This window comes from Eriocheir sinensis, chromosome 52 (genome assembly GCF_024679095.1).
Source record: "Eriocheir sinensis breed Jianghai 21 chromosome 52, ASM2467909v1, whole genome shotgun sequence".
Classification (NCBI taxonomy): Eukaryota; Metazoa; Arthropoda; class Malacostraca; order Decapoda; family Varunidae; genus Eriocheir; species Eriocheir sinensis.
The window spans coordinates 1,621,107-1,648,083 of NC_066560.1; the positions used below are offsets into that span (position 1 = coordinate 1,621,107).

The 26,977-nt window shown below is 40.0% G+C and overlaps 2 protein-coding genes across 2 annotated transcripts in view; one reads left to right on the plus strand and one right to left on the minus strand.

Moving 5' to 3' along the window:
• Positions 1–664, minus strand: part of LOC126982874 (cytochrome c-like) — a gene marked incomplete in the record, with an annotated part of 64,899 nt that extends 64,235 nt beyond the window's left edge. Inside the window, 1 exon segment of the mRNA XM_050835147.1 lies at positions 558–664.
• An 889-nt stretch (positions 665–1,553) lies between these two features.
• LOC126982875 (uncharacterized) lies at positions 1,554–20,384 on the plus strand. Its single transcript, XM_050835148.1, has 5 exons — positions 1,554–1,653; positions 6,108–6,172; positions 10,414–10,515; positions 13,577–13,714; positions 19,994–20,384. Exons 1-5 carry the CDS (start codon positions 1,578–1,580, stop codon positions 20,255–20,257), a joined length of 645 nt encoding a protein of 214 aa, XP_050691105.1. The 5' UTR covers positions 1,554–1,577; the 3' UTR covers positions 20,258–20,384.
• The last annotated feature ends 6,593 nt before the right edge of the window (positions 20,385–26,977 follow it).

Genomic DNA, 26,977 nt, shown 5'->3' on the forward strand with positions numbered 1-26,977 from the left:
TTACAAATTTCCTGAACCTTGGCGCTTGCCCTTCTAGGAATGTTGCGCAAGTCAGGAAGAGCCTCCGTGTCATTCGGTCTCGTGTGGACGGTATGAGGTGGAACTTATGAGCATTTAAAGTTATAGAAAGGTAGTCAAGCAGTTAAACAACAAACAATTCATTCAGGGGCATACCACCCCAGTAATGAATGGTTATTGATTTAAAGTGCATTGTGTTGACCTACATATTTATATGATGTACCGTACGTGGCCATGCACTAGTGTAGCCTCAAAAGTAGCAAAATCAATTTCGATTTTGAAATACTTTTGTCCTTTAATGTCAAAAGTGGACTTGTAGTAGTGGCCTTCCAAGTTCCAGCGTCAAGACTTGCCGGCCACAGCTGATCAACGATTTCGTCATCGTTGGGCCACCTCCCTCCCTCACTCCACCTCTTTCCTCACTCGTCTTTCACTACTCCCGTGCTTCCAAGAGGCTTCAAATAACGATAAAACGCATGCACTACCCCACAGTCTAATGTCCACCTATGTTTCCATTCAACATAAGCTCAATTACTCACGTTTTTCACGAGGGTTGACACACAGAGGCCGGACGCTGTCGCTGCCGTCAATGGCTAGGGTGGAGAGGGTGGCAGCGGGTGGTAGCCGCGCGCTGGCTGGCTGGCGGGCGTTGTGAGCGGCGCGCTGATTGGCTCCCGCGTGTACTCAAGACGAGGTGCCAAGCGAGATTTTGCTGTCTTGCGTAAACTTTTGTCTACATACAGTGCTCTTAATAAAGAACATATCTATATCAATATTGCATGCTTATACTACTAGGAAAAACATGACTGCGTGATTTTCGTATTGAAATATTTAAATAAAGACACATACATGGATCATCACAAGAGAAAACGTACTATAAATTTTATGGTACACAAAAACTATTTTTCATATTCACTAACCAACTAATTAACTAACTAATGGGGAGCATACGCCCGGTTGCGAGTGGCTTCTCTCTCTCACTGGCACTGCCCATGTTTTCCCCTTAGAGATATTATTGGATTTGCTTCAAGAGCGTGGCTAAACTCTCTTGAATAGAAAAGGTGTCCAACAAGCAAAGGCAGCCTTAATTGATATTATTCTAGAAGCCTTGATCTGTCTTCCGACACTATTTTTACAAGTGATTTTAGTTACAAAATAAAATTAAAACATGATTCATTATTCAATACTTAAAAACAAATACTATTTCAGCATAAACTCAAGATTATAAAACTGTGAATGTAAATATCAATCTCTCTACCCGCCGTCTGGGTGGTTGCGCCGCTTGCGCGGCATGCACCGCCTTCCTGCCTTGGGGTATATCCCCATGGAAATACCTCCCCCCAAAAAAAAGAAATAGGAGATTTTTTTTTTTTTTTTTAGAGATGCATTTGAATAACCTTTAAAACACCACAGTACACATTCACATAATTATCACGACACAAAAGACACCAAATAAATACCATTAAAACAAACTAGAGACAGGAAAAACATTTATACGCAGCATCTCCGTTTATCGCAACACTTTCACGGAGTTTCACCTCCCCGCCAGATCTTCGAAAATGTCCGCCCAGGTTCCCGACGAGGAGTACGAAGCTCAGGTTTTGGGGTTCTCTCCCTCCGTGTTCATCGAGGCGGGTGAGTATTTGTGCAGAAATAAACTTAAAGGTCTGTGCGTAAATCTGATGGTGTAAATTATATGTAAGGTGCGTATTAAATGTGTGAGAGGGAGGTTTATATGGGTGACGAATTTTAAAGGGCTAATGTCTTTAGTTTTTCATGTTTTTTCGAATCGGTCTGACTTTTGTTTTTCTGAGTTATGGTGCAGAAATTAGCTTGAGGGTCTTGTGCTTCTATTGTGTAGTGTTAATTGCCTGTGGAGTGCATATTAAAGGGTTTATATGTGCGTGACAAATTTTAAGGTCTAATGTCTGCTAGTTTTACATGTTTCGAATTTGTCTGACTTTTGTTTTGCAGAGTTATGGTGCAGAAATTAGCTTGAGGGTCTTGTGTTTCTGTTGTGTAGTGCTATTGCCTGTGGAGTGCGTGATGCAGGCGTGGGAAAAGAGTGTATATTTGGGTGACTTGAATTTAAAGGGTGAATGTCAATATTTTCTAACGCCTCCGCCTCTCACATTAACCATTTCCAAAGACCAGGAAGAGGTCAGTCAATCAGTTAGCAGTTTGGCTCTTTTATATGTCGTGGTACTCATTATTTTTGGCAGCCTGATATATTTTTCCCATTGCATCTGTTCTCTATTATTGCACCCCGCCCCTTCAAGCTGACGGTATCCAGTCATTTCGCCACACCATGGAGTCATTTCGCCCACCCTATGGAGTCATATCGCCCACATTATGGAGTCATTTCGCCCACACTGTGGAGTCATATTGCCCACATTATGGAGTCATTTCGCCTACACTGTGGTTACAATTTTTTTTTTATTATGTATGGTTACAAGTGGTTTCATATTCCGTATTTTCTTGGGGATTTTATTTTGAGGATGAGACGCTTCATTTGTATCTATAGTTCCCGACTGACTGAAAAAATGGCCGTGTGTGTGTGCGTGCGTTCATGGTTCATTTACCTCCCACTTGTTTATCCCGCATTTCAGTTTTGTGTGCGTGGTTCATTTACCAATGTTTTGTAACTGGTCATGGCCATAAAATTCAAACAGTTCCTGGCAAGATAGCAGACTGCTCAGACGAGTGTATTCAGTACCTTGTACCTGTACGGGCAAGGCAAGAAGGTCTGCAGTGTGGCAGCACAGGAAATGTAATATAAGCGTATTTCGTGCTGATTACTGGACAGCTGTGTATTTCCATTAATTGGAATTGGAATTCTTGCACCTTCACTGACGAACCAACCTCCCCTCCAGTGGAACTAGAGTCTTCAGTTGACGACCCAGCCGCCCCTACAGTAAAACAAGATCCACACGTCCCTGCAGTTGAACAAGAGTATTCAATTGATGACCCATCTGACTTCCCAGTGGAACTAGAGGCTTCACTTGACGACCCAGTCACCCCTACAATGGAACAAGATTCACACATCCCTGCAGTTGAACTAGAGACTTCACTTGACGACCCAGCCATACAAGATATTGAACTGCAGCCAGAAAGTGAAGTTACATTCCAGGTCTTTGAGAAGGGCACATAGCGTGGTCGAGACAAGCTCGTTAACAGTCATGGGTACGCTTACAACAAAAATATGCAGCGATCAAATTTAACTTACTGGCAATGTACTGTCCGCCCTAAAAGTAACCTGTGCAAGGCAGTAGTTACTCAGAGAAATGGAAAATTTGTAAAGAACAACTTATGCCACAACCATCCACCATCAACAGGCTCTGCTATCACCACTAAAGTAACATTACTAGTAAAGGAAATGGCAGCACAAGACCTATTTAAACCAGCATCTGCTATAGTGGATAATGTTCTTCTACAAGAGATGGGAAATGCCCTGAAGGTCTGCCTAAGCCAAAGCACTTACGCCACTTCATAAACACTCTCGCTTGCGCCAGAACGGGCTGGGCCACCATCAGGCCCCACCTGAAAGTTTTGGGCTTCTAATCAAAGCCCCACTGGAAGATGCCTACCGCTAATAGGCACAACAAAAAAAAAAAAAAAAAAAAAAGAACAGCAAACAGGCAGAGACAGAATTTAAGACTGACAGAGCCAAAAGAATTTTAAACTCGATGCAGCTCATATTCCTGATGACTTCCTTAGAGCTAACGTAATGGTTCATGAACGCTGCCACCTGATCTTTGCAACAACATAGCAAATAGGACATCTAACCAAGGCGAAATCATGGTACATTGATGGCACGTTTAAGCTGTGTAGGCACCCATTTACACAGCTAATGACAGTCAATGCTTTTGTGAGAGCAGAGGACATTGCAAAACAAGTCCTTGTTAGCCTTCTCCACAAAGAGGCTAAATTAACATCTGTCTACATAAGGCTAGTATCTGAATAAAAGCTGCGAAGGATCCAGTGGAAAAAGTATAGGGATTTGCATGGTAAAATATTCACTCTTTGAGATTACCATGTGAGGAGTGAGAGGTCATCATATCAGTTGCTGAAAGCTTGTACGTGCTCATCTCAGTGGCCCAGTGTGCAGCTGAATCTAGCATGTACCAGTATGTATATTTATGTAGGTTGTATATTTAGGTTTTAAAGGTTTATACATATTTAGGTTTTAAACTTAAATTGGTTTTAAAAGTCTTATTTCTATACTTATATTCAGCACATGAATGTAATAAACGCAAATGATGAGCTGCGCTGTGCATGCTGCAATCAAAGCTCAATGCACAATGTTATTACATGAATGTAATAAATGCAATTGCATTGTTAGAGCATTGGACGTTTTTTTTTAGGTTTAAGATGAAATAAAATTGAATTATACTAGTGTGGGCAAATTGACTTTAGAGTGGGTGAACTGACTCCTTTAAGTAGGCGAAATGACTGCAAACCAAGCTGACGATAAATATTTAAATAACTTACCAGCTATTGTTTAGTCCTCCTCTCTTTATTTTCTTACCTTACCATCCCTATCTCTTATTTTTATATTTCTTCTTCAATGTTTGAGGGGGCTGGTTAGGCTTGTGGCTGTCATTGTTGCTAACCCGGTTGCAGTGACGGGCCAGATTTGTGGCATTACCGCGTACAAGTGACAGGCCAAATTTTTGCCTTGACATAACCCCCCCAAAATAGAGGATGCATAAACTGATCACAAATGCATTGATATGTATTATATGATGATATGCAGTAGTGGGCACAGTTCCACTAACCCGCTAACTTTTTCGTTAGCTGATTAGCGTTTTCGCTAACTCTGGAAACTGTTACCTGACGAATTAGCTTCCGCTAAATATAGTTCCTCCTCCGCTAACTTTAAGTCCACTAAAGAATTCATACCGATTTGTTCTTGTTCATTGTGGACAGTCAGCACCAGTTGAGCCACATGGCGCAATAATTCCAGGGCTTCCAATTTTGGGTAAATTATGCCTTAAAGTAGGGTAATTAGACAGTTATTAGGGAAACTTTTGGTATTTTAGGATAATGCTTCTTCCGTTTCCAACTCTTTGAACTCGGGATTTAATAACAAGAATTTGATATTTTCCATCTGACAAGAAATAAACTTAAAATAATAACTGTGTCAGTTATGGAAAAAAAGTATATGCTATACCTTTCTGGAAAACTCTGTCTGAGCTACAACATATTGAAATTTCAGGACACTAGGTCTGATTTTAAGAGTTTTAGAGCCAAAATACTAAACCAATGCTCAATTCATATAAAAAGTTAGCAGTTAGCGTTAGCTTCCACTAATTTCTTTATCAGTTAAGTGGTTTAGCATAAGTAAAGCTAACTTTTTAGTTATTTGATTACCAGTTAGTGAAGCTAACTTTTTGTTTAGCGGTGCCCACCACTGATGATATATATGCGTGAGTGATGATTTTTTATCATTAATTCGCTTAAAGGGGCCTTTGACATGATCCTCGCAGCTACCGGGTTAAAATATATCCCCAGGGTAGGGGCTAAATCCTGACAAGCTGACCAGAATAATGCAGAAAGGTCTTTGTACCCTTGAGGGCTTGGAGGGCAGTGTGGGACTGAGGGTGTTGCCGCCCAGCTGGTCCTCTAGAGTTGGCCTGTGAATGTTAAGTCTATGTATTTAGGGATGCTTTGAGGGTTGTTGTTTTTTTACAGTAAAGGAAATAACCAAAGTAATTAAGTAAGCTCAAGAGAGAAAAAAATACAAGTGAGAAAAAAAAGACCTGCCTATTGCTGCCCCATAAAAGGGTGTACAAAGGAGTGGCCAAGAGAGAGGTCAATTTTGGGGTTGGTGCAGTCCACCCAGCTGTTCATCCTCCCTTTAGAGCTGGTCGATGAATGGGTACCTGGGGAAGGTAAAATGTGGTAACCTGAATTTCACATTGTTTCGTGTCCTGGGGTGATGGGTTTTTCCCTACCACAGGCTCAAAAGGGCAACTGTACAGGGATGAGCACCACAGCCACACGCACCTATAGCATATGCACCCACCTTTACCTAATAATAAAAATAGTAATAATAATATTGTTTTTCCGTAACCTCTCACCCACAGTGGAGGAGGCGATGGCACAACGGCTCAAGGAGGCGCTGGACCAGGTGGAGGAACAGTTTTCACAGGTGTGTCAGTCTCGGCCAGGGGTTCCACACTGGTCTTGGGTCATGTGTCGAGGAATTCTTATTTATTTGGTCTTATATAAGTTTGAAGTTGTCAGAGGGATTGTTTTTTTTGGTATCATAAGGCTGCAGTTGCTTGAGGCATCGATTATTTGGCATCATATAAGTTTGCAGTTGTTTGAGGCATTGATTATTTGGCATCATATAACTTTGCGGCTGTTTAGGCATTGATTATTTGGCATCATATAAGTTTGCAGTTGTTTGAGGCATTGATTATTTGGCATCATATTAGTTTGCAGTTGTTTGAGGCATTAATTATTTGGCATCATATTAGTTTGCAGTTGTTTGAGGCATTAATTATTTGACATCATATTAGTTTGCAGTTGTTTGAGGCATTAATTATTTGGCATCATATAAGTTTGCAGTTGTTTGAGGCATTAATTATTTGGCATCATATAAGTTTGCGGCTGTTTAGGCATTGATTATTAGGCATCATATAAGTTTGCGGCTGTTTAGGCATTGATTATTTGGCATCATATAAGTTTGCAGTTGTTTGAGGCATTGATTATTTGGCATCATATAAGTTTGCAGTTGTTTGAGGCATTAATTATTTGGTATCATATAAGTTTGCAGTTGTTTGAGGCATTAATTATTTGGCATCATATAAGTTTGCAGTTGTTTGAGGCATTGATTATTTGGCATCATATAAGTTTGCAGTTGTTTGAGGCATTGATTTTTTGGCATCATATAAGTTTGCAGTTGTTTGAGGCATTAATTATTTGGTATCATAAGTTTGCAGTTGTTTAGGCATTGATTATTTGGCATCATATTAGTTTGCAGTTGTTTGAGGCATTAATTATTTGGCATCATATTAGTTTGCAGTTGTTTGAGGCATTAATTATTTGGCATCATATTAGTTTGCAGTTGTTTAGGCATTGATTATTTGGCATCATATTAGTTTGCAGTTGTTTAGGCATTGATTATTTGGCATCATATTAGTTTGCAGTTGTTTAGGCATTAATTATTTGGCATCATATTAGTTTGCAGTTGTTTAGGCATTGATTATTTGGCATCATATAAGTTTGCAGTTGTTTGAGGCATTGATTATTTGGCATCATATAAGTTTGCGGTTGTTTAGGCATTGATTATTTGGCATCATATAAGTTTGCAGTTGTTTGAGGCATTGATTATTTGGCATCATATAAGTTTGCGGCTGTTTAGGCATTGATTATTTGGCATCATATTAGTTTGTGGTTGTTTAGGCATTAATTATTTGGCATCATATTAGTTTGCAGTTGTTTGAGGCATTGATTATTTGGCATCATATAAGTTTGCAGTTGTTTGAGGCATTAATTATTTGGCATCATATTAGTTTGCAGTTGTTTGAGGCATTGATTATTTGGCATCATATAAGTTTGCAGTTGTTTGAGGCATTGATTATTTGGCATCATATAAGTTTGCAGTTGCTTGAGGCATTGATTATTTGGCATCATATAAGTTTGCAGTTGCTTGAGGCATTAATTATTTGGCATCATATAAGTTTGCAGTTGTTTGAGGCATTGATTATTTGGCATCATATAAGTTTGCAGTTGTTTGAGGCATTAATTATTTGGCATCATATAAGTTTGCAGTTGTTTGAGGCATTAATTATTTGGTATCATATAAGTTTGCAGTTGTTTGAGGCATTGATTATTTGGCATCATATTAGTTTGCAGTTGTTTGAGGCATTAATTATTTGGCATCATATTAGTTTGCAGTTGTTTGAGGCATTAATTATTTGGCATCATATAACTTTACGGCTGTTTAGGCATTGATTATTTGGCATCATATAAGTTTGCAGTTGTTTGAGGCATTGATTATTTGGCATCATATAAGTTTGCGGCTGTTTAGGCATTGATTATTTGGCATCATATAAGTTTGCAGTTGTTTAGGCATTGATTATTTGGCATCATATAAGTTTGCAGTTGTTTGAGGCATTGATTATTTGGCATCATATTAGTGTGCAGTTGTTTGAGTCATCGATACATACACAAGGTCTATCTATAATGGGAGTCTTTTATTTATTTTTTTAGAGTAAAGGAAATTGCTCAAGTTTGCAGTTAGAGGCGTTGATATGTACATTAGGTAAATTCTGTACTTCTATCTATCTATAATGGGAGTTTTGTTTATATCTACAGTTAAGGAAACCATTTAAAAGTAATAAAGACAAAACAATAAAAAAGCTTGCCAATTGCCGCTCCTGCATAAGTAATCAGAAGGAGTGGCCATATGAGGGTCAGTTTTTGTTTTTTCTTTCCTTATTGTATTGAGGTGTTTCCTATACTGTGAAACTGGACCATTATGTTACGATTACCTCAACCCGTCCACTGCGATTGTCATGGATTTCACCTTCACTGGTAGCTTGGTAACATATGGTCCCAAGTCTTTCTCTGCTCTCTGGTAGATAGTGGAGTGTTTCCCATGTGGTATTGGTATCTTCATTGAATTGTAGCAGCTACTTCTTGTTCCATTCCTGTAGCTTGATGTCTTCTTGTAGGAAATCCACAGTCAAGGGGTTGAGTGTTCTTATGAGACACAACACAGCTAATTCCTCTTTTGTTTCTTCCCCTAATTTGCCAGCTGGATTGATAGGTACATACTGGTATTGCTATCAACTCATTAACCCGGTAGCAGCGACGGGCCGAATTTGTGGCTTTACCATGTAGCAGTGACGGGCCAAATTTGTGCCATGATTTTAACCCCCAAAAATAGATGATACATAAACTGATCACAAATGCTTTGATATATATTATGAAATGGTTTGTGTGAGGGGTGATTTTTTCTCATTTTTCTTGCTTAGAGGGACCATTAAGAATCATGATCCCCGCTGCTACCGGGTTAAGTATATTTAGCGTTAGGTAATTTTGTATTAATGTATTGGAATTACTATCAAGCCAGTAGGTGTATTTTGTAAGGGAAGAGAAGGATATTAAACAAAGGTGTATTTTGTATATATTTATTGGCATTATTATCAAACTATCCACTGTATTTTCACTTTGTTTTACGATTAATTTTGTTTATGAGTGATTTTCTGTTCTCCGGGATGCTCAAGCTAATAACAGTCATCCCTCAAATAATACAGTTTCCAATAGTTCGGTTTTGGTTTTATGTGGATTTTCATAGAAGATTTTTTTAGGATTTTTTAATTTCCCGGTGAGCAGGAAATTAAAAAATCCTAAAAAGATCTTCTATGACAATCCGTATAAAACTGAAACCGAACTATTGGAAACCATACTATTTGAGGGACGACAGTAATGTCTCCCAGTTTTATCTCTTATATTTATTTTCCATTTTCTTGTATACCCTGAATGACCCATAAACATTTTTCTCTCTACCTTTGTATTATTTCCATTTTCCATGCACCTAAACTAACAATTCTTCTCCCTTTCCTATTCATCTCTCTATCCTTCATCTCCTTTTTTATTAATTTCCCTGTTATTTCTATTCTTCCGTGCACCTAAATAACTAATTCGTCCCCATTTCTTGTTCATCTCCCTTATATACCTTTCCATGTTAACAGCAAATAGTGTCCATATTCCTCTGTGCACCTAAGTCTAACTAATTCATCCCCATTTCCCTATTCATTTTCCATTTCTTGTTTATCTCCCTTATATACCTTTCCATGTTAACAGCTAATAGTGTCCATATTCCTCCCTCTCTACCAGCTTCACCTCTTACAATAATGATTCTCTTCCTTTTTTTTTTTTTTTTTTTTTTTTGTTTTTTTTACGTCTATGGTAGGCTTGCTTGAGGGGCCTGGATGGTAGTCGGCCCCAGCCCGTATTGGCGCAGGCAGGTGTTTATAGTGGCGCCATCTTCCTGTCTGTCATTGTTTTGCACATCCAAGCTAACACTACACTCCCCATTCCATGTTGGTTCTGCTACCTTTTCTTGAACTCCTTGTATATTGGTTTTGCTAACAATTGACTCACCGATCCTTGTTAATTCTTCCCCCTTTTCCTATTTTTCTCCCTATATCTTTTCTTTGTACATCTAAGCCTTGTTAATTCTTCTCCCTGTTCCTAATTTTCTCCCTATCTCTCCTTTTCTTTGTACATCTAAGCTAACACTAGACTTGCCTTTCCTTGTTAATTCTTCCCCCTCTTCCTATCTTTCTCCCTATGTAGCTTCTTATTATACATCTTAAGTTAACACTATGATTGCCTTGCTAATGATGCTGTCCTCCGCTGCCATGTCACACCCAGTTGGACCCGGAGGTGTTGCCCGAGGAGGAGCGGCGCGAGGGCATGGCCAAGCTAAGGGCCGAAACAGACAAGAACTTCGCCAAGGTTATGCAGAAGACGAAGGTGTATTTATTCAGGGTTTATGTTCACCATCTTTAATTATTTCTAGAATACGGTATATTTTTGTCTCATGTTTGTTGTCTGTATCTTCAACCTTTCTTTGTTCCTCTGTTGGTGTGCATGGTTCCTATCTCTGTGTTATACCTGGCATTTTCTCCTCATTTTTCTTTGATATTAAGATTTTTATGTACAGTCAAGCCTTGGTTTACGAGTTTAATTCGTTCCGGAATATTGCTCACACACCAAAACACTCATAAACCAAAACTAATTTCTCCATTGAAATTATTGTGAATCCCATTAATTTGTTTCATATCCCCCAAAATATTTACAGGAAATCATTTTACATGTTATTTTATAAAGAATAAAAGTAATTTTACTAACAACTAGCAATAATAAATACTAATATTCTTCTCCCTTTTCCTAATTTTCTCACTGTCTATCCTTTTCTTTTTACATCTAAGCTAACACTAGACTTGCCTATGTGTTACGGTTGTTACGGAGACTCCCACAACCGCATACTACACTCGAGGTGTAGGCTTCACCCCAGGGTTTAGCAGCTGCAGTTTCCTTATTCTCGAGGTACCAGAACTACGTTCAAGCATCAACGTGAAGCCAACCCGACATATCGTTCGATATGGAGGGTGAACAGGAGTCAGTCATGTCCAGGAGGGCATGCAAGCCGCCGAGGCTAGCACACCATTCCTGCTGTTGCGAGCGTAGTGTCCACTGTTCCTGTTTTCTCCTTTGCAGCACCATCCCTTTTAATCATCTTTTTTGGGTAAATTTTTAAAGCACAAAGAATGTACACTAAGTGCTGAAAACACAACGATTGCAGACCAGAGCACAAATGTAATCAGACACGAGCGCGCGGGTGCTATCTCTGCGAGTGTACAATGTGAACTGAGACTAGGGTTGCCACCATTTTCTTAACACTTTCACACACACCCTCCCATCTGATTTTCGCCTCCAAAACGCACACCTAACTGGCTATTGGGAGGCCGATTTTGGTACCTTGAGTGTACGGTATATTTTTTTTCAAAACTTGCTTATCGAATCTTTTGCTCGGTTCACTTTTATGAAACTACATACATTCTACTGTAAATTGTAAGCTCTTTCATATGGAAAGAAAAAAAATAATGTTTGTTTTATATTTTACCGAGATATCGTGAGTTGAAGTGACGCGAACCGATTTCTGAAATAAAAAAACTCACATTTTCATATAGAAGGAGTAAAAATATAACAAATTGTGTTCTATAACAAAAGAAGCGGACATTTATGAGCTAATTAGCACAACTGACGGAATTTTGATACACCAATTATAACGGTCATAAATTTGAAAAAAAAGAAAAAAACTAGATTTTTTCAAAAATGTTAACTTTTTTCCAATTATTCCCATAACTTATAGTTTTTTATTTTTATGGTTTCATCTTAAAGGACTGATCATTACCTATACAATGGTAGTTTCAGATTTCTTATTAGATGTATAGTTCTTGAGTTATGCTTGAAAGAAAAAAAATATTGTAAATTTACCCCCCCTGCCACACACTAACCCGTCCGCGACCGCTAGAGATTTTCTGTTCGCGTCACCAGTCACCCAGGAAAATTTCCCGGCAAGAAGGGTCTATCAGCTTACCTCGAGCCAACATGCGCTAGCCTGTCTACAGACCAAGTATCACACGTCAATGAGAATTACAGAATTTTTGGTGAATTTTTTTTGTCCCAGTGACACGATAGTCGCAGCAATCAGAAGCCGTGCTTTTTGACCAGACAATTATAGTGATGCGTATGTCGCGTCCACATGCGCAATAGTGTTAATTAAAATACGGAACATTATTTGTTCTATATTTGGCTGTCTTAATTGTTAAGTAGATAAAATTTAGTATTTTATAACTGTTGTGAGCGCATTTTTTGGTGAATCACAAAACCAGTCCATAAAATTGTTTGTCAAGGGTCGTCCTGAAATACATGTACAGTACGAGGCATAACATCCTTCCCCCTCCCTCCTGCCTTCACCAGTGTCGGGCTGCGGCTGTCAGTCATGGCATGCTAGAGAAATTTTAGTGGTGCCACCTGTCCCTTAATTAAAATATGGATTCGTTCTGTATTGGAGAATGGAATATTGCATTCCTTTCTTATTTTAGATCAAGGTGGCAACCCTAACTGAGACTCTATTCCCATTGATTTCCGCTTTGAGCACGCTCATCTTGCAGTGAACAAAGGGAACCCACGCTCATGTCTTCGACTTGTACAAAGAGACACGCCAGTCCTCGTCGAAAGACTGACTTGGTTGGCTAGGCTGACATAACCTGATAGAGTTGGTCTATCGGCATCCTCCCCTCCCTTTCATGAGCCGTCACCCGGCAAGGGTTTGTTGTCCCTCCTCGGAGGGACGTACGTGCTTGACCATGATAGCTTCCATATAGCATGTGTCCCCACCCTTGAGGTGGCAAGATCTTAAAAAAAAAGACGTACAAACAGGATGCTTGTACACCAAGTAACTGCTCGTAAACCAAGGCATTTTTTTGTGATTTTTTTGTTCATAAATGAAAACACTTGTAAACTAAGGCAATCGTAAACTGAGGTTTTACTGTATATCTTTTGTAAGGCATAAGTGTCACCCTCTGTTTCATGCTGTATACTTCCTCTCTATCCATATTATACCCAGCATTTTCTCTTCATCTTTCATATAAAGTTTTTTCTCAATCTTTTGTAAGGCATCCAGCTTCACCCTTATTCCTCCTAGCTGTTCATGTTATACCCGCCAGTCTCTCTCTGTTCTCCTTTCATACTAAGTTATTTCTCTAGATCAGGTACCAAGGGTCATATTCTTAAACATTTCCACGCCCTAGCACATACTGATCTGACAAGGCTTGCATAGGAATTGGTGTGGGCATTTCCAGGTGGTAGTTTGACCCTTCCTCTGTACCATGAACCTAAAAAAACTCATTAGAACCCACCTTATCTCCTTTTTGGGCGTTTGGGAATAGTTGACATGAGAGTCAGAAGCTTAACAATACCACAAGTTTATTCTTTATCCCTCTGAAAGCAACTATCTCCCCCACAGACGAGGCTCCACGACACGTTAAGAGTTCCCCCTCATGTGCTCCACCCGGCTGACGTGGAGCAAGCCAACCCAGTGACGGCGGAGGAGGTGGAGGTGCTTAAGCTGGAACTGGAAGGCCTCAGACAGGAGCTTCTCAATGTGGGTGTGACTGTGATTTTACTTTTTACTTGAATTTTGTAGTTTACGATTAGTTTAGTGTTCTTAATGAGGTAGAGTGTAGGTAATTCCTCTTTCACCAGGGCTTCGTGGTGCAGTGGTTAGCACACTCGGCTCTGGGGATAAGATAATTGAGACACTGCTTAAAAGAAATGAGTTCCTACACTCGATTCCACAAGTTGAGGAGAAAATTTTTAGTAAGCCTACTGCAGGTGGCACAGCGCATTACATCCTGAAATGTGATCCAATGGTTAGAAGCTAATCTACAAGCACCATGATAGAATAAAACTTGAATGGGAGGTGTATACTGTGAGAGACAGATACCATGCAATAATATGTTATCATTGTCAGAGATATGGTCATATTGAGTCCAAATGCACTGCCAAGGCCAATGGTGAGAACCCAGTATGTTATAAATGTGCAGGAGAGCATAAAGTGAAAGACTGCCCCGGGACTGAGAGGAAATGTATAAATTGTGTGAGGTACATGAAGTCTGAAGTTAATCACTCGGCGAATAACCAGTGTTGTGTAGTTTTTCAGACTGAAATTGAGAGAATTCGTAACATAACTGATCATGGCTACTAATTCCTCAGATACAAAGATAAAATGTGGTCTGCTAAATGTTCAGTCTGTGGGAAATAAAACTCTAGATATCCGTGATCTCATCAAAGAAAAGGATCTTGACATTTTAGCGGTAACTGAAACATGGCTAAATGACTACGATGTCGCCAAGATTCGTGAGATGACGCCGGTAACTCATACCTTTCTACATGTTCCGAGGGAGACAAGAAGGGATGGTGGTGTTGGGATATTTCTTTCAAATTCTTTTAAGAAGATTCGGAGAAAAGCATCAGAAAGGTGGAATACTTTTGAATTAGTGCAAGTCATCTATGAAATTGATAGAAGGAAAAGCACCTTTATTGTGGTGTATCGACCTCCAGATACAAGAGCAGAGGTCTTTATTGATGAATTTCACACACCTTTGGAGTCTGTGGATATGGTGAGTGCAAATGTGTTCACCTGTGGTGACTTTAATCTATGGATCAATGATCCTGAAAATTTTTCTGCCATGGCCTTCATTGAGATGATGGACAGCTTCAACCTGATTAATAAAGTGAACGAGATGACCTCTTTAGGGGGACATGTGCTAGACTTGGTTTTCAATGATATAGACTGTGATCTAGTGCAAGGGGTGTGTGTCAATGAAATATGTTGTATATCCCCGGTGCATAAATTGGTAACCTTTGAAATTTCACACGTGAGGGAAGCAGTGCAGAGAAAAAAGATTACGTTCAGATTGCGAAAAAAATTTCAACCAGAAATATTGATTAACTCTGTAATACAGGAAATTACTATTAAATGTCGTGAAATCTATGAACATGGCTCGGTGTTGCGTGGAAATTGTGCTACCTGCCTGGTTAAGCTATATAATAGTTTAGCTAGAGATGAGTATAACAGCCTCTGTCCTCTGATTGAAAAGGAGATAGTGTTGAGAGATCATGCACCTTGGTTTAATGCGGAAATACTGTGGGCAAAAAGAGAGAAGAAGAAAAAAGAAAGACTGTGGCATAGGCTTAAAACAGATGAGGCAAGAAGAGCATACCAGGAGGCAAGGTAAATCATTCTCTTCTCATAAACTTTTGCAAAGAGGAGTCCCCCAGGGAAGTGTACTGGGTCCAATTTTATTCTGTGTTTATACTATCGGTCTTTCACATTTGCTAAGAAGGCATGAAGTTGACTTTAAACTGTATGCTGATGATACACAGTTCTATTTGTTGCTGAGTGATGTGGAAAACACTGAAGATAAGCTGAGCAGAATTATGGATGATGTTGGGAAATGGGTGAATTCTAAGCAGCTGAAGCAGAATGAGGATAAAACTGAATGCTTGATTGTGGGGAAGAACAAGGATCTCAGGAGGCTAGATATTTCCACTCTTCGGATAAAAGATGACACTATGACTAAAAAAGTCAGTCAAAGATTTAGGTGTGATACTTGACTGCACTCTATCATTCAAAGAACAGATCAATCAGGTGGTGAGAACGGCAGGCTACCATCTGAGAAATATTGCATTTGTCAAGAAATACCTGGATGACAAGACTATGAAGATGCTTATATATAATCATGTAACTAGTAAGCTGGATTATTGTAACTCACTTTATTATGGCCTTCCTAAATATCTGCTGAAGAAACTACAACTTGTCATGAACAGAGCTGCAAGGCTAATAAAGGGTCTGCCCCCCCGTGAGAGAATAACACCTGCACTTATAGACTTGCATTGGCTACCCATTAAGGCACGAATAGTCTACAAAATATGTGTCTTGACTTATCAAGCAACGTGACTTGGTAAACCTGGATATCTGAGAAATTTACTACAGGATTTTCATTTGGACACCACCATGTCAGTGAGACACAGTACAGAACTGTATAGACTCTATGAGCCCAGGGTCAACCTGGAACTGGGTTTCAGAGCATTTGAGAAGAGTGCCCCGCGGCTCTATAATGAGTTGCCCGGGGATGTTAAGAACAGTGACAGTCTGGCAATCTTCAAGAAACCGCTGAAGACTCACTTATTCACTAAATCCTACGACTTAACAAATATGAGGATTGAGGACAACTTTAGGTGCTAATATTACTGTTATAATGTTAGCGGCCCTGTGGAGCACTGCTACGGCGGCGGACCGGGGCCTGAAACCTCATCAACGGTAAATGGTAAACAACCGAGAGAGCCCGGGTTCGATTCCCGGGCGGAGCGGAAAAATTTGGGCAGCTTTTCCGATACCCTACACCCCTGTCCACCCAGCATTGAATGGGTACCAGGTATTAATCAGGGGTTGTTTCCTGTCTTCTGAAATCTGTTCCCTTCTCCTATAATTCCTTCCCCCTCCTGTCTCTCTCCGGCATATGACCACAGATGTTGCGCCGTCTAAACGAAACTTTCTAACTTTTCCTCTTTCACCTTTTCCCCATACATGCCCAGAGGGTGTGATGGGTATGTATTTGCTATGCTCTCAACCTTTTAACATAGCAACCTTCTTTGTCCTCGGCATATCCTCAGAACAGACCTAGCACACCTTAACCCTTTCCTTGCGTGAGGTGTGGATGTGACTATACCCTCAGGTGCAGTCGGGCAGCCCAATGAGGGGTCTCTTTTAACCTCTGTATTTCAAAAACTATTCATCACAGCTAAAAAATAAAAACACCATTGGAAAGAGGAGGTCCAGATCTATAGGAGTCGGTTATGTATGCCTCTCTTGCGAACGTACGTGTATGTTCAGGGAGTGTTGAATGTTGACACTTACGTCGGTGCGTGCGGGATGATCAGCCATATTGAGGTAACTGTGGACATCTCTCCTTCAGATTCTGGCAAGGGAGTATTGCCAACTGCAATATTTACAACTATTTGGTCAAAGAATCAGTCAGGTGATAGGTGAAGCTATGCAAAAATGCCACTATATTGGGCAAGAACATCCACCAGTTACTCGTCTCTAGATTTGCCGCACTGGGCTGATATGATTTTCCACCAAATTTAGTGAAGAACCCACTCAATTGGCAATCCTGTGTTGTGAGAATTAGTGTTGGAACACTCATACGCGGGAGATTTGAGTGCGGCTGGAGCTCACAGCGAACATTTAGCACCACCAGCAAAAACACCTAATGCTCGCTGCGAGTGTTTAGCAATGAAAGGGTTAAGCATGTCTTTTGTACCCTCTTAATCCTCAGCATATACTCAGCACAGCCCCAGCACTCCAGTATAGCATTATATGCTCTTGATTTTGATATTTTCGTAAAATTCACGTTATAAATTATTTTTGCTTTCAAATTTTGCCACTTGGCATCGTCATCTAGTGCAGGAAGTGGGAGCGCGAGGTGAGGCTACTTCTCTCTGCCTCAGTCACTCGGTGTTCCCCAAACTTTCTGCAAGTTTTTCAAGCATGCCACAGAAGAAGCAACTCTAAGGGTACAAGGGAGAGTTATGAGAAGGCATGCCATGCAAGGTGGATTCCCCAAGTCCCAGATCACCAGCAGGAGGAAACAGGACATCGGGACAGCGAGAGAGGTGGCGCGTCACCATCACCACCTCCCGCCCATGACCAGCCACCACATTCACCACTGCCACCACCACAGTCACCACCACAGTCACCACCACTTCCACCATCACCACCAAGGCCTGGACCATCACATGCCAGCTCACAAGCCCAGCCTCTGTCTCAGAAAGCATTACAGTACTCTAGGATGAACTAAACAGATTGTATGACTGGGTGGATAAATGGCAGATGGAGTTCAATGTAGGGAAGTGCAGTATTCGAAGTGTAGGTAGGAACAACCCCTCTCATAACTATTGCTTAAATGACACTCTCATAAGCAGGTCTGGGTGTGAGAGAGATTTAGGGGTCTTAGTGAGCTCTGATCTCCATTCAAGGGCACAATGCATTCAAGCTAGAAATCAAGCAAATGGGGTACTGGGATTTATTTCGAGGAGCGTAAGCAACAGAAGCGCCGAAGTCTTCCTCAAACTATATTTAGCATTAGTTAGACCTCATCTGGACTATGCGGTTCAGTTCTGGTCACCTTACTATAGAATGGATATCAAAATGTTAAAATCGGTGCAGAGGAGGATGACTAAGATGATTCGGGGGTTGAGAAACTTGCCATACAAGGAAAGACTCAAACAGTTAAATTTGCATTCTCTAGAAAGGCGAAGGGTGCATGGAGACATGATCGAGGTTTATCAATGGATGAAGGGCTTTAATAAGGGGGATATTCATAAGGTTTTGTTGGTAAGAGAACCGGGTAGGACACGAAGTAATGGGTTTAAACTGGATAAATTCGGATTCAACAGGGACATAGGCAAAAATTGGTTTACTAACAGGGTGGTGGATGAGTGGAATAGGCTTAACAGTCATGTGGTGAGTGCCAATACAATTGTCACATTCAAAAATAGATTAGATAAATTCATGGACAGCGATATTAGATGGGGTTAGATACACGGGAGCTTAGGTTCAAAGGAGCTGCCTTGTACAGGCCTACCGTCCTCTTGCAGACTCGTACGTTCTTATGTTCTTATGAAATAAGGAAGCAGCTGCTTAGAGAGACAGATGTGGAGCCTGCAGCTGCCTCACCCCAGGATACTCACGTCACCGTCACAGTGTCCCAGCTTCAGGCACTGGTTGAGAGCTTCAAGTGCTCAACACCACACTGCAGAAATGTAGTAACTGTGACAGCAACAAACAGCAACGTTAGGATGAAATCTTGCGACAATGAGGAAGGAAGCGCTTTCTGATACCGTCACCCTCGAGTGAATAATACCTTTTCGAAGGGGGGACCAGATGCCTCTTCCATTACTCTAGTAAGTGAAAGGCATAGGCAATGTCATGTGAAAATTTCATGCCAATCAAACAAATACAAATGGCACTACACAGCAGACCTGGGAAAAAAATGTTATCTCAAAAAGTGTTTTTTTCTGGTTTAAAACACTACTTAATCTACACTTAATTGCAATTGTCTATTGCTTAGTATCATTTGAAAGAACAATAAAAGGCCTATTTTTTTGGCTGGATGATTCTTAATTTTCTTTGAAAATAATGGAATTACAGAGAGCTGAAAATTAAAAGTGAATTTTTTTTTTCTTTTCTCAGGAACAAAGTAAGAGAAAGCAATTTCCTCTGGCCAATTTTTAGACATATGTCAGAGATATCCATGGTATTTTTTTTCAAAGCAATTGATTAAATATTTTAGGCTGCATCAAATATTTTCAAAATTAAAAAAAAAAATCATATATACCAAAAGTATGAACCAAATTTCATGAAATTCACATATTATAATTGAACACATACAAATAACATATCAAGATTTCAAGGTTATAGCTCTTTTAATAAAGACACTCATATGCTCCCCCTAAACAGTTCATATACACTGTCTGAATTAGATGCTTCAGGAAGAGTCGGGAATTATCGTCAAAATACTAACTTATCAATCTTTATTTTTGTAGCTCAGAGATGGATAGCGTCTTTATCAAATAGATGTTCAGTCGGAAGTGTTTAGTGTTGTAAGTATGTCAAATAATTCGCACACACCTTCCAATTAGTATGCTTCAGGAAAATCATGAGTCACTCAAAATACTAACTTATCAACCTTTTTTTTATAACCAATTAATTTCCATCGCTCACATAAGCTCCAGACATAAGTACTGATTGATAAGGTGTGTATGACCCAACAAACACACCCTGGACTAGAGAGGCTAACAAACACATGTCTTTCAGGAGCGATACATGAAAGCTCGATGCGAGACACAACTCAAGCACCTTCGGAGGGCCTCAGAGGAGCAGCAGAAGGTCCTGGAAGGCCCCCTGAGCCCTGCCGTTATGCACAAGCTGGAGGACACCAAGGAGAGATTGTGCCTGATCCGAGACAACCAAGACGACCTCCTCAAGGCCTTGGAGGAGGTCCGGGAAGTCACCAAGAGCCTCCCTGACAACTCAAGCCCGACCCCTGCAATGCTACTGGCCAAGGAGAGCTTTCAGTAGTAGAGAAGCAGGAACCGGTGCTACAGGTTTTAACTCAGATGGTGCCAATACCCTCCTCTATGAAGCTGAAAGCTGCCTTAGCTAACACGCTCTTCCTGCATTTTAAATATATATATATATATATATATATATATATATATATATATATATATATATATATATATATATATATATATATATATATATATATATATATATATATATATATATATAGTACAGTAAAACCCGATTATCCAAGCGGATTATCCGAAAACCGGATTATCGAAATTGATCTGGATAATGCAATTAATTTTTTTTTTTTTTTTAAATACTAAAACGTTATAAAACATAAAAAATAAATAAAAGTAACTACATATGTACTATATTAACACATTTAAAATTGATAAGAACAGTTAAAATGAATATGCTTTCTAATACGTATTGCCGAAATAGCTTGTAACAAATAGATCAATGTATTAGACAAAAAACATTAAACAAACTCTCAACAACACCACGCACCTTGCCCCAGCAAGGACGTAGGTGCAGCGAAACGAACAAAATAATGCACGACTACTCTCCCACCGTACTCTCAAGACAACAACACAAACACGACTCCCCTCTCCACTCCATGCCACATTCCCCTTCCAACATACGAGTTGCGCGATAATATGAGTCATCATACTGTGTCTCCACCTGCACGATGCATCAAGGTCACACTTGCAAGCTTGCACAACCATTCACAATCGCACTCTGCAACATTCACAATTCAGATCTGCAACGCTCACAAGTATCAACATACACTGGTCCAGACAAGGAGATACACAGACAAACATACAATAAAACGTTTACATCACATGTTTTAAGCGTTACTTTGTTTAGCGTGGCGTGTGTTTGTTTGGTTTCATTGTTTACATCGTCAGTCGGCGGCAGTCGCGTCACACACTTCACACTGGGCAGTCGCATCGCTGCATTCTACCTGTGCCCGACCGAAAAGCAAGACACAATGCCGACGATCAAAATGGCGCCATAAATCCGGATTATCCGAAAAATCGGCTTATCCGAAGAGGCTTCCCCTTCCATTTCGGATAATCGGGTTTTACTGTATATATATATATATATATATATATATATATATATATATATATATATATATATATATATATATATATATATATATATATATATTTTTTTTTTTTTACATAAAAAGATTATATTGTATAGTTTCATCATTAACAGTTGCTTAAGTTGCTACAAAGGGCAAAGTATCGCTGTTGTTAAGGGGCAATGTGCAAGAGCCCTATGACTAAGTGTACTGATATGGAATACGGTCTATTTATTGTTTTCCATACCTTGAGGAAATGGATGAGCTGGAAACAATTTGCATCACACTGTGGGAGGAGGAAGGTACAGGGGTTGAGGTGCAATGTTCCAACGGTTTGTGATGCTGCTTTTTCTTCTTTACACGAAAACTCTGGTGAGGGAATAGTGCTGCATTAATGAGAATAAGTAAAGTCTATAGGAACTACCATGATGTAATTATAACTCACTACTAAATAATATAATAAGATTAGGTTTGTCCCTGTGCCTCAGTGACCCAACATAGCTCTTCCCCTGTAAATGATTTATGTTTCTTGAATGAGGAAGTTTGAGGCTTTGTATTTCTCATTTGAATTCAATGATCAGTGATGCCTAGACACTGTTGGGGCAGAAATTCTGACCTCCCTTCTGAGGTGTGGAGTTTTGGTTCCTTTCTCTCATCTGAAATCATATGAACCAATGTTCTTTAAACAACAGCAGAATTTATGTTGGACAATCACCTTGAATCTGCATGTTACTGTATGCAACAGAATTATTAATATTCATGAAAAACAACATGAACCATATCTCTTTCACTGCAGAGACTCTTTTCAGAAAATTTAAATGAAAAAAAATGTAATGCCTTACTGCTTCCAGTGGAAGCAGTAAGTCATTACATTTATTACATTACATAAGAACATAAGAACGCAGGAGTCTGCAAGAGGCCGGTAGGCCTGTACGAGGCAGCTCCTTTGACCCTAAGCTCCCGTGTATCTAACCCCACCTAATGTCGCTGTCCATGAATTTATCTAGTCTATTTTTGAATGTGACAATTGTATTGGCACTCACCACATGACTGCTAAGCCTATTCCACTCATCCACCACCCTATTAGTAAACCAATTTTTGCCTATGTCCCTGTTGAATCTGAATTTATCCAGTTTAAACCCGTTACTTCGTGTCCTACCCGGTTCTCTTACCAGAATTACATTACATTGCATACAGTAACATGCAGATTCAAGGTGATTGTCCAACACAAATTCTGCTGTTGTTTAAAGGACATTGGTTCATATGATTTCAGATGAGAGAAAGGAACCAAAACTCCACACCTCAGAAGGGAGGTCAGAATTTCTGCCCCAACAGTGTCTAGGCATCACTGATCATGGAATTCAAATGAGAAATACAAAGCCTCAAACTTCCTCATTCAAGAAACATAAATCATTTACAGGGGAAGAGCTATGTTGGGTCACTGAGGCACAGGGACAAACCTAATCTTATTATATTATTTAGTAGTGAGTTATAATTACATCATGGTAGTTCCTATAGACTTTACTTATTCTCATTAATGCAGCACTATTCCCTCACCAGAGTTTTCGTGTAAAGAAGAAAAAGCAGTGTCACAAGCCACTGGAACATTGCACCTCAACCCCTGCACTTCTCTGCCCTTCACTCCCATCCCGTCAAGCAAGGGGCCGATAGAAAAGAAATCGAGCCCCATCGGAGCTATAGCAAAAGACTACCTGCTTGAGTTAATCAAGCAGGTGTGTTGACACAGCAAGGGTTAAAAACTTCAGAGGACTGAAAGGAGGACTTTTAAAGTGCATGAAGTATTTTTTGGAGAACAGGGAAATGAGGACAGTGATAGTAGTAGTTGTAGTAGTACAGTAAAACCCCAATTATCCGAAATGGAAGGGGGGAAGCCTCTTTCGGATAATCCGGATTTATGGCCGCCATTTTGTGAGGTCGAAGCACAGGTAGAACGCGATGCGACTGCCCAGTGTGAAATGTGTGACGCGACTGCCGCCGACTGACGATGTAAACAATGAAACCAAACAAACACACGCTACGCTAAACAAAGTACAGGGGGGTCGCCTGATATGCGAACCACCTCATATGCGACCTCCTTCCTCCCTCCCTCCCCCTTGAAGTGGAGCAATGGGAGCGGTGACTTGACTCGGTAGTAAGAGAAAAGTTTTTTTTTCGTTCATTTCATGTTCCCGACTTCGCTAACATCCATTTCCTACCAAATAATGAACTTGCTGTTACTCACTTCCCGAAGGAAGGGAAATAAACAATGGCGCAATCTGGCAACTCTACTCTGTGAGACGGCTCCACGTGTTCTCTTCATCAGTACGTCTAAAGCAGCCATTGCTCTCACAAGCTGTGTCTGCTGTGTGCAAGCTAGCCTGTGGGCTATTGTTGTTGCTGTTGTTGTTATTATGGCGCCTCCAAAGAACTCGGAAAAGCAGTTTATTACATTGGAAACTAAGTTAAAAAAATGTGGCTGACCGCCCATATACCATTATTTACATGCTTTTTAAGGTTCCTAATATGCGAATTTGCGATATGCGAGGCTTTGAACCGCCCATATTCTCGCATATTAGACGACCCCCCTGTAGTACGCATAAAACATGTGATGTAAATGTTTTATTGTATGTTTGTCTGTGTGTCTCCTTGTCTGGACCAGTGTATGTTGATACTTGTGAGCGTTGCAGATCTGAATTGTGAATGTTGCAGAGTGCGATTGTGAATGGTTGTGCAAGCTTGCAAGTGTGACCTTGATGCATCGTGCAGGTGGAGACACAGTATGATGACTCATATTATCGCGCAACTCGTATGTTGGAAGGGGAATGTGGCATGGAGTGGAGAGGGGAGTCGTGTTTGTGTTGTTGTCTTGAGAGTACGGTGTGAGAGTAGTCGTGCAGTAGTTTGTTCGTTCGCCGCACCTACGTCCTTGCTGGGGCGAAGGTGCGGACGTGGTGTTGTTGAGAGTTTGTTTAATTTTTTTGTCTAATACATTGATCTATTTGTTACAAGCTATTTCGGCAATACGTATTAGAAAGCATATTCATTTTAACTGTTCTTATCAATTTTAAATGTGTTAATATACTACATATGTAGTTACTTTTATTTATTTTTGATGTTTTATAACGTTTTAGTATAGAAAAAAAAAATTTTAATTGCATTATCCAGATCAATTTCGGATAATCCGGTTTTTCGGATAATCCGCTTTCGGATAATCGGGGTTTTACTGTAGTTGTTGTAGTAGTAGCAGCAGTAGTAGTAGTAGTAGTAGTGGTAGTGGTAACAGTAGTAGTAGCTGCTGTAACACAGTGTACATTTCTACTATGAATCCTTGTAAACAATGTATTTTTCTGTATTTTTACCTTATTCTTAATGTATTTTTACTGTCTTGATTTCAATAAAAACATTACCAGTTATATTGTCCAGTTGTACTTTCCCTACAACACATTTGCCCTACACCTTCAGGCTGTCTGATGGGCAGCTCACCTCCTCCTCCTCCTTCTTCAGAGCTGCCCAACACACTAGTATTCAGGAAAGCAATGGTAGTGCATGTCCGTCAATTTATGAGCACCATTTTGATAGTTCTCTGGATTTTTTTTTTTTTTTTTTTTTTTTTTTTTTTTTTACGTCTCCACATATAGCGCTGTAGGCTCTTTTGAGGGCCTGGATGGTAGTCGGCCCCAGCCCGTCATGGCGCAGGCAAGTGTTTATAGTGGCGCCATCTCCTCTTGGCTCATGCTGCCCCAGAACTTCGTTCTTGATTCTTGGACGGTTTCCTCTAGAGTCCGGGTTGAAGGGTGGTCTTCAGGACAGCATGTGGGTAGTTTTAAGCCACTCGGCAGTGGCTGAAAAATCCGAGGTGGTAGCGTGGGGATTCAAACTTGTGTCGTCCATCACGTGGTGAATGTGGGCCCAGCACGCTACCACTTCAGCCATCGAAAGATGTTTACAAATTAGCAAACATATCCTTACCACCTTTCCCCTCTCATTACAGATAACTAAGAGCTCTCCTACAACCATATTAGCAACCTTCAGTAATTTAACAAGGTACAGTAACTCAATATAATGGATGGAAGCCACCCTTCGTACTTGTAGGCAACATGAGGAAGAAAAAAAATGAATGGTATGTACTCACTGCTCTTAGGTTTTAAATGGTTTCTTCCATTCTTCACCCACAATACAGAGGTCTTACACCACACCACACAGCTCCTGGTAGCATCACTGGTAGGACATGACACTGGTTTTGATTTACAGCATGCTCTTGGTGAGGGAAAGACATCAAGCAAATATCAATCTGATTACATCAGCTTTCTCATGATTAGACCTTTGCGTCGTTCCGTTACTTTCTGTTCATTCCGTTACTAATCAAGAAACACCAGAAATGATGTGATAAGGCAGTCAGATGCATGGCGGGGGGCGGGGTGGAATGGGGGGGGGGGCTCATTGTGACGCGAAGAATAACCAGTGCGCTCATCATTCATCCTGCCAACATATTACTGGTACAGTGATGCAAGATAAATTCATTCTGCAGGGAATAAATCTCTGGTGCTCCTTTGGTCCACCACGAAAGCCATCGAGTAAAGTAAAAGTGACTGGCTGTGTTTGTAGAATTTACCGGGTCACCACCCACATTAAATATCTGTAAAAGTGGCTGACTGTGTTTACAGAATTTACTGTGTCACTGCCCCACATTAAATATCTTGTAAGCTGTGGAAAGTGGTGCCATTCTAGCGGAAATCTTGCTGAAAAAACATCCTCTGATTAGTTTGCTGGTGCTAAACGTGGCAGGAGACTTCCCAGGATTTCATGTTGTTGAACTAAATGTAGCTACCATACAGAATTTGCTGCATAGGCCTCGGAAACCTGTTGAGAACTTTCCCTAGCAAACTGTAATGTTTGGTTACTAAATATGAATGTTGCAGAGATTAGTGACCCCAACTTTACCTAATACTTCATGTTGCTGAAGTCAGCTGAACTAAATGTAACTATACATATATACCATGCAGAATTTGCTGTGCAGACTCCAGAAACCTGTTGAGAATCTTCCCTAGTGAACTGCAATGATGCTTTGTTACTAAATATTAATTTTAAAAGATTAGTGACCCCAACTTTACCTAATACTACATGTTACTGTACTAAATGTATCTTCTATATAACAGAATTCTTTGCGAAGCCTCTAGGAAGCTCCTGAAAACTTTCCCTACTAAACTGTAATGTTGTTTTGTTACTAAATATGAATGTTTAGAAGATTAGTGACCCCAACCTAATACTTCATGTTGTTGAACTAAACGTAGCTACTATACAGAATTCTTTGCTTAGGCTCTAGAAAGCTCTTGAAAACTTTCCCTAGTAAACTGTAATGTTGTTTTGTTACTAAATATGAATGTTTAGAAGACTAGTGACCCCAACTTTACTTAATACTTCATGTTGTTGAACTAAATGTAGCTACTATACAGAATTCTTTGCATAGGCTTTTTGAAAGCTTTTGAAAACATTCCCTAGTAAACTGAAATGTTGTTTTGTTACTAAATATAAATCTTTAGAGAATTAGTGACCCCAACTGTACCTAATACTTTGCTGCTGAAGTAAACAATAGCAACCATCCAGGCCTCAGTCTCAAACGTTTCAGGGTTTTGTTACTG